The 8,812-nt window shown below is 34.3% G+C and overlaps 1 protein-coding gene across 1 annotated transcript; it reads left to right on the forward strand.

The window, feature by feature from the left end:
* Positions 1-4,571: 4,571 nt before the first annotated feature.
* On the forward strand, positions 4,572-5,732 carry PCYB_115490 (hypothetical protein; the record flags this gene model as incomplete). The annotated part of the gene is made up of 2 exons (XM_004223428.1): positions 4,572-4,682; positions 4,971-5,732. 2 exons carry the CDS (start codon positions 4,572-4,574, stop codon positions 5,730-5,732), a joined length of 873 nt encoding a protein of 290 aa, XP_004223476.1.
* Positions 5,733-8,812: the final 3,080 nt, after the last annotated feature.

An 8,812-nucleotide genomic window follows, 5' to 3' on the forward strand; every position in this document is an offset into this window, starting at 1 on the left:
AAAAAAAAAAAGTAAAAGAACTTATGCTATATAAACTGAAGTAAAACTCCACATCATCCCCAATAATATAGTATGTATAGTTCTTTTTACTCCTCCCCCTTCCTTACCATTATAACATTATTTTTTTATCACTTCTACATAAATGTGGAAAAAGTGATTTGTCCCTGGAAAAATTGTTGGCATATAATTCCCGTTTGTATGGAAAGACGTAAACCCAATGTGAATGTTTATAAATATATATGTGTGTGTACGTACGTACGTTACGTACGCCTGTGTGCGTATTGTATATATTTTCAAGTACGTACTTACATTACAGTGGTGCTTGGCAGAAGGAAAACACTGACCTGACGAATTACCTGGCAGTAGACAAATTCAAGTGAGGCTGTATGTATTGCACCTATGTAGTACCCAATAAGTGCAAACAATCGTTGCATAAAAATTGACAACAGGATGGGGGTTACGAATTAATGCATTATTATAATTTTTTTTTTTTTTCTTCACTTTTTTAAATTAAGCTTTAACTCTGTGTATTATTTAAGGACTAAAGGGGGAACAGAAAATCGCCAAAAAAAAAAAAAAAAACAGCACCATTATACTTGAGTCCGTTTAAATTGTATGAGACGTATAATGAATGATTTATAAACATATTTATGAATAAAACACATCACATGAACAACAAAAGTTTTGTCATTAAAAATACTTTTTAAGGGGCACACGTGGGGAATCCATCAGGTGTGTGGGGGGTATGTGCTCCCTTCGAGCGAATTTTTGTGCACCGCGGGGAAAGCAAAAGGGTGTGGAGTACACGGGCAGATATGCATATGTAGTGTACGAATGTTGTCCTTTTACCTGTTCGAATTATGATCGCGTTTTGCAAGCAGAGTTCAATAATGGATACTACAAAATGGTATTGTTGGGAAGATAAGAGGACGTCCTTCATTTCCATGGCGCAGGAATGATCCCCTTTGCCTTACATTATGGTGTACACGTTGATTTCTTACCAAAGTATGCTTTAAGTGGTGGGATGATAATATAGTAGGTACATTCTAAATATATAGAAGCAGCATATGAGAAATGAAAAGGTTCATAAATCTGATGATAAGTACTCATTTAGACTGCCACCATTTGAGGCTTGTTTCCCATTTTGTGTTCTCCTATAATTATGACAATATTGGACTTTGCGGTTGGAGCTTCTTTGGTTTTCAAAAAATGGGAAGCGGTGCGAGGATGAATTCCGCAATTTTGCACTGGAATGTATGAATATGTATACATATGTGTAACGCACATATGCTGCCCGTATTAGTATCCTGGATTGTTTTTTTTTTTTTTAGATGCCAGGGCGATGGTCCAATGTCGTGGTGTCAGCATAGGTACGCTTCTCCCGTTTCTTTTCTTATTATGGTTAATACGTATAAAAAATCTCTGCTCTATCGTTACGGAATGGTGACTTCTTTCCCATTAATGGGAATATAAACTAAAGTATGTGATTTTGTAAGCTGTAAAGCTCTGCACTGTTTGATTACCCTTCCGAGTGAATTTTACCTATTCATAAATTCGAAAAAGGGATTACCGTTCCACTACGGTTGCATCGGTGTAGATACACTTACGCGCATATGTAGTGGGGGAGGAGGTGAGGTGAGTCCCCATACTCATACTTGTACATAAGAAATTGAAGGAATATGTTTACATCTATGTGTTGCTTGTGACTCTAAGATAAGACTGCTTATAAGTAATGCCCGATCGGCAGAACGGTTGACTTAAAGAGTAAAACGATTTTTATTATCGTGGCCGTTTGTGAGCCTGTGACGTTTTCAATTTTGCACATTTTTTTTAAAAAATGAGCAATGAATAGGTAGCCATATTTATGGTTTACGTTGATGTGTGTGAACATATGTCGTACGATTTGCGTATGGGTTGTTATATTATTCTACCATGCACAGATGTATTTTATTTAATTTCGTAAAAGTACGTAGTACAGCTTTGCACGTAAAGATGTGTTTATTCAATGCATTCTTTTTTTTTTTTTGCGATGGCATTTGTTATCTTTTGATGGCAGTACACGAACGATTTTGATATGTACACAAATTGGGCATTTTCATGGCAATCGTATGCCACCCTTTTTATAAAATGGGAAAATATGAACTTATTTAGCCGTCGTCCGTCTTACATCTAGCATGTTTTGCAGAGTACAATCAGGCAAGAGAAAAAATCCGTTGGCGCATCGGTTTTCTTTTCTTTTATGGAGTTGTATTAGATGCCAACTCAGAGGAGGAGTAATACGAAATGGGAAGAAATAAAAGAGGAGCTGAGCATTTTCGCAAAATGATTTGCATTCACTTTTTTCAACATGGTCAAGGAATATTATGCTAAGGAGAACCGATAACAATATTGATAAGGTAAAACAGTTATTAATATCAATAGGGAAGAAAATTGTTACTTATATTTGGAGCAACAATTTAGGGGATAGGGGCTGTATTTACAAACTGCGTAATGTTATACCTTTTATTACTTGTCGCATATAAAAATGAGCGTCCTTAAAATTGCAAAAATCGCTCAAAATTCCCATCATTTGGATTCATAATGGGGTGTGTACCAGCGTGCAGAATATTACATGCGAATTTCTTTTGTGTTGACTTTTCCGAAAGGGTGACAGTTAGTGCCTCTCCCCCCCAAAAAAACGAATTAGATTTAATCTACAGAGGTGTGGCACCTGGAAGGAGTGCAAATAAATATAAGCTAAAAAGGAGCTACAACAGAGCGGGCATTTGGAGAAATAAATTGAAAACCAAATATGAAGAAATATAAGAGATAAATTAAGAACTCCAAAATGCTACTCTGTGAAATGTTCCTTTAGAGCTTTGGAGGCATAAAAGATTTGTGGGAAATAAAAGGGGAGATAATGAGTTGATGATATAGAGAAGTTTTAATTCTCCAATTTTGGAAGCTCTATTCATCCTAATAACATTCAGTGCTAGTCGTTTTTGTAACTGTTAACGTGGCACGTTCGTTTTGTAGGCAAATTTGCGAATTGCAATGTTAACTTAATAGTGAGGAGGAAGGCGGAGCTCTTCCCTTAATAGAGCCCAATAAGAATGAACACTAGGGGTTAATAAAATATGAATATTTTTATTTATTTTGCAATGATAATAGGTTTCTTTGATGGCCGCAATTTTTTTGCATTACTATATTTTGTTGTGGGCTAAGAAAGGAGAAGCCCCATTCAAGAATCGGAATCGACAGAAATAATCTGCAACCTGCTGCTGTGGCGCGAGTACGATTGGAAGCACTAAAAATTCGTTGTAAAGAAAACCGTTTCGTAATACATATTGGCGTACATTATATGTGAAGCAATTACAAATTGGCTACAGTGAACGGCTCGGAAGCAACGAATGCGACGTATACTTTTTAATCTTGTTAAAAATGCATGCAACATAGTGTTTTTTTTTTTTAAATGCATTTTATTTTTGATATCACGATTTAGCAATTGCTCTAATTTTTATCCGCATCTTTATGTTCTACTTTTTTTTGCGTACTTTTGGGGCAGTACAACAAGTTTGGTGCTAATTATTAATTCTTATAAAAAGAGTTGCAAAATGAATGAAAAAAATTGGCATTTTGTGAAATGTAGAGATATTAGATATTTTTTTTCATTTAAAGGGGCTAAAAATTATGTTATATATTTCTGTAAAAATATAAACATAATACTGGGGTTTGTATGCACCATCTAAATGTAGTTATCAAAAGAAGATTAAATTAAAAAAAAAATCGGTTCATTTAGGACTAAAAATAGAGCACAGAAAAAAAAAAAACGATATTTTGGCACGCCATGCTTTTTCATGCAAATTATTTACATATCATTTGTCCGTTTTTATGAAGCATAAAACTTGTAGGACAGAAATCACGTTGTATTCAGTTTCGTTTTCTTTCATCCCTTAAATTGCTCAGAATTGTTCGTCATGTGCAATACTTTTAAATAAGATAAAACAAATGGTTATAAGTCGTGTCCTATGTTGCTAGCTTTTTAAATAAAGAAATAAAATTTTGTAATATTATGCGTTCGTGCATTTTTATTTGCATTTCGCATTTCAAAATTGGTTTTAAATCACCCTCTCTTTTGTTTTAATTTTAATTCAGCACTGGGATTTTTATAAAACGAAGCGATAAGTTTATTGTCTCTTTGCTTTTTCTTTACAAAAGAAGTTAGAAGAAAAAATATAGATCATTTTAAATAATAAAAATTTATTTTGTACGCATATTTGAAATTAAAATTTTTTTTAATGGTATTTTTTTAATGGTATTTTTTTAATTGCATTTTTTTAATTGTATTTTTTTCATTTTATTTTTTTTATAAAATATAATTATTTTTTCTAAATTTTTAATTTTTTAAATCATTATTTCCTTTTAACTGTTAATATATCAGCTTAATAACAAATTGTAATTTTCTGGAATTTGAAAGGACAATTTTGTTTAAACAAAACAAGTTAAAAATAGCCGAGGATTTTTAAGCTTTCCCTCCAACTTAGCTTTGCAAACATAAATCGAACTATAAAACTTTTTACTTTAAATACAAAATGGTGAACTCAAAGAATAATAACTCAGGAAAGAAGACTTTTGGCGTTTCTCTTCTTACCAAATTGGCCATATTTTCTGTTTTCGTTGGGACCTTAAACACCTTTACCTTTGTAAGAAAATGAAAAAATGAAAAATATTCATGGATTGAACATACATATACATATTTGTATTAACAGCGCGGACGGGAGATAGGAGACGCCATGTGCATTTGTGCAGAATGGCTCCCTTTATTCCCACTCCACGCAGTGCTAAAAAATTACATAGAAAAATCTACATAGTGAGCGTCTGAGGCGCGAAAGTGAGATTATATGTAACTTAATGTGCATAGTTATATGCATTATTTCCATGTATGAACATGTCTTATGTGTTATAATGCTTTTTTTTTTCGCCCCCTGTAGAGTAACAATGGTGAGTGCTCAAACAACCAACTTGCTGTCGGGTCCGTGTCAAACGCACAATACAGCAGATGCTTAGCAGAAAAACCTGAACCATCAACACCGTCTACCTCCGGCAAAAAAAGCAAAGAGAAATCAAGTAAAAAAAAGAGTCTGTTCAAAAAAAGCAGCAAAAAAGGTGAAGGATCAGCAGAAGACGGAGCTGGTTCCCCTGAAATTCCCAAAGAAATTGGCGAAAAAGAAATGGAACAATTAGGAAACATATTTCAAGAATTAACAGAGAAGTTAAGTGTAGGAGATTGTTTAAAACAATATGAAGGACAGATGGAGGAATTCGCAAAGAAATTTGAAGAAGGTAATGAGGAAAGTCTCAACATGGACTTCTGTAAAGATTTATTTGGAAATTTGGCAAATTCTTTGATAGAGGCATATGCTAAAGATACAAGTGAAGAAAAGAAATTGAAAATGAAAAGAAATGCCGAAAGAGCTACCAACAGGTTGCTTAAGTACTGTTTGAGAGAGCAGAAAAAACATAACAAAGGTAAGGATAAAGGAAAGGAAAAAGGAAAGAAAAGTGAAAATGGAAAGGTAAATGAAAAGCCAAAGGAAAATGAAAAGCCAAAGGAAAATGAAAAGCCAAAGGAAAATGAAAAGCCAAAGGAAAATGAAAAGCCAAAGGAAAATGAAAAGCCAAAGGAAAACGAAAAGCCAAAGGAAAATGAAAAGCCAAAGGAAAATGAAAAGGAAAAAGAGAGTAAAAAATAAATGACCTCTTTTGGCACTCCCACATTGTTGTATACGCCAAATAAAAAATGCATACTGGATTGTAATTATACAAGGAGAGAGTTGAGGAGGAGGAATTAATGCGGAAGACTCAACCGGTAGAGGTTCCTTTCAACGTATTGTTAATTGCGTACATGCTTAAATAAATACGGGGCTAGCCGAATCGTAACTTTCGTGTTGCTGCTGACACTGTAATTTTCGCCTCCTTCTTTTTAACACTGAGATGATAACTGCACAATTTTGAGACAAATGTATGTCATAGTAGATAGAGTAAACAAGTACTATATGCGTGGCAGTGCAGACATTCGATTTGTGTTCTTTTTAACTTTTCAAAATGTTTTCATATTCCATTTTACGTTTTTTATATGTACATATATATTCTGAGCTTTCATTTTTTTTTTTTTTTTTCACATATTAGTAGCATGGGCGTCAGGCACATGTTTTGCTTATCAACACATATATATATATATATACATACCTTCTTGTTTGTGTAAAAAATAAAAATTTCCCCTTTTTGTTATTTCTTTCGAGTTTGTTAATTAATGTCCATGCACCTGCATTATGCTTACATGATGACCCCCCAATACATTTCCCCCCTTTATGTATATGTACGTGTATATATATACGCATCTCATGTTTTTATGTACATACACGCGCGTAATGAAAAAATTAGCTCCAATGTATATATCATCTTATATGATAATAACGAACTGATAAATTAATTGGTATCAATTAAATTACCAATGAGAAAAGAAAACCCCCCCCACCCCCTGTTTGGGGCGTCCTTCCCCTGTAAAATGGGAGAGCTACAGTCCGATTTTTATAATCACCTGTGAATGAGGGGCAAAAATATGCTCATTCGTCATTTAAGGACAGGAACATGCGGTGGAGCTACTTTGTAATATTATTTATTTTTACTTTTAACACATTTTTAAGAAATAATTCTTTTCAATAGTTCTGGACAGAGAGAAGGGATGGTCCAACTAAGCGTACACAAAAACACATCTTTGAAAAATGGGTAACACGAATGAAGAAAACTCCCCCGTGGTTCTATTTTCAACGCGATGAAGATGGTCACTGTGTAGCAGAATGGAATGTTCACCTTACTACGGTGCATCGGTTAAATCTTTCATGACATACGTGTAAAAGGGCACTCTCGTTTTCTTTAATGTGTTTGTGTTTTGTTAGTGGCACTAAGGGGGGAATGACATGCTGCACGTGTATATACACATTTATGCCTAGTGGGGAGTTTTCCTTAAATAAAGCACACATTTAAGAACTTATGCGGCATTTGCAATGTACTTTTTCCGTCCTTCCCGTGTAACCCTTTCTGCACTTGCTATGTATATGTATGTATGCACCTCCAATAGTTGTGAGTTTTTTTTTTTTTTTTGAGCGTACTTTTTGTATAATTAGCTGTTTAAGTAACGATAGCAGTTATATGATCTTACGGGAATGTCCTTTTGGCCGAATGAATCCTTTTTTCGTTCACTTTACATAAACGTATCGCGTAAATTTTGGTATAAAAAAAGTGATAGGATAAACTTTAATGTTTACAAAATGTTGGATCTCTCTTCATCTCATCCATGCGTCATAGTAAGAAAAGTAAAAAACGATTAAACATTTTTGATTGACTAAATAGAGTTTACCTAGCAAAATTGTAGTGTTTTCAACTTTGTCTTTTTTTTCTTTTAAGACAAGCGCGTGCAAAAATTAAGGACGGTCAGGCATATCAACTACGGAGACACGCATATGTTCTGTCCGAGTATATGTGTTCAATATAAGTGTTAATAAACTATTTTTCTTGCCATGTAGCAACGTGATTTCGATAGCATGATAGGAAAACAATGTCAATTTATTTCAGTTTGGATAATTTTTAAAATGTTTAAACTAGCTGTGCGATTAAGAAAAAGGGAAAGTAGCATTTGTGGCTTAATGAGATGTGCTTATGCGAAGCACGCCATTCGCTGAGCTGCTGAACTGTTTAGCTGTCTAGCTGCTTTAGATGTTCATTTGCTCTCACGTTTCGCTTATATTGCTAGTAGCGGTGCCATTCAACCCATTGCTTAGTAGCCCCTTCTTTCGTGTGCAAACCAGGTAGCTCTCAAGTTTAAATTCGTCTACGTGGAATACCATTTTTTATAATTAAAATGTTCTATTAAAAAATGGTACATATTTTTATTTTGCTTTTTATATCCCCCTCCCCTCCTCTCCCCATTTCGCCAGAAGGTAAATTAAAAAGAAGAGCAGTACATGCGAACGTGATAACGTTACACATGTGTGCTCCCCATTCGGTGCCGTATCTAGGTATCACGTCATAGCAAACCCTGCATCACGTAGGCTACATGGTTATCCCAATTGTTTACATCTAGAAAGTGATCTATCACAGTTGAGTTCTAAACGCAAAGACCTCTAGCAGCACTTTCATTTTTGCAATTACGTAATTCGCAAAATGGCAAAAGGGAAGAGGGGGTATGGGTAAAACTGGTGCATAGGTGCCAATTAATTTTTTTTTTCCACATGAGTAATATGATACAATGTGCTGTTCATTTGCCTAAATGTACAATAGAGAAAATGGCACACTTTTGAGTTAGTGATGCGTGAAAAAGCAAGGAATGGTCTTTTAAAAAATAAGAGTATCAAATATGAAGAGGCAAGAGGTGATAAGTAGCAAGTATAGCATAAAATTTAGATCCTTTACATGCCCGTTCTTAACGAATGAACGTAAAGTGGTAACCAATATTCTATTGCTACTGGAGAGATGAGAATAATTCTTTTTTTATGCTGCACTGCTTTTTCCAACGGTTCAAATGTATCAACTGAAAGAGGACCCACATGGTCAGGTCATATCTCCTTCTGCAGATGAAAGTGCACATTTTTACTAAATAACTAATATGCTATGTGAAAATGTTAAAACAATGTAGTAGGGTGATATAGCATAATGATGCCCTTTTTCCTCTTTCGCTACAATTTTTTTTATGTTGTGCGTCTTGTCACCCTGGTTGTTAATGCTTGACTGAACAAATTTTTTTTAATTAATATGTAGTCTTATTAATTTATAA

This window comes from Plasmodium cynomolgi, chromosome 11 (assembly GCF_000321355.1).
Source record: "Plasmodium cynomolgi strain B DNA, chromosome 11, whole genome shotgun sequence".
NCBI classification, from domain to species: domain Eukaryota; phylum Apicomplexa; class Aconoidasida; order Haemosporida; family Plasmodiidae; genus Plasmodium; species Plasmodium cynomolgi.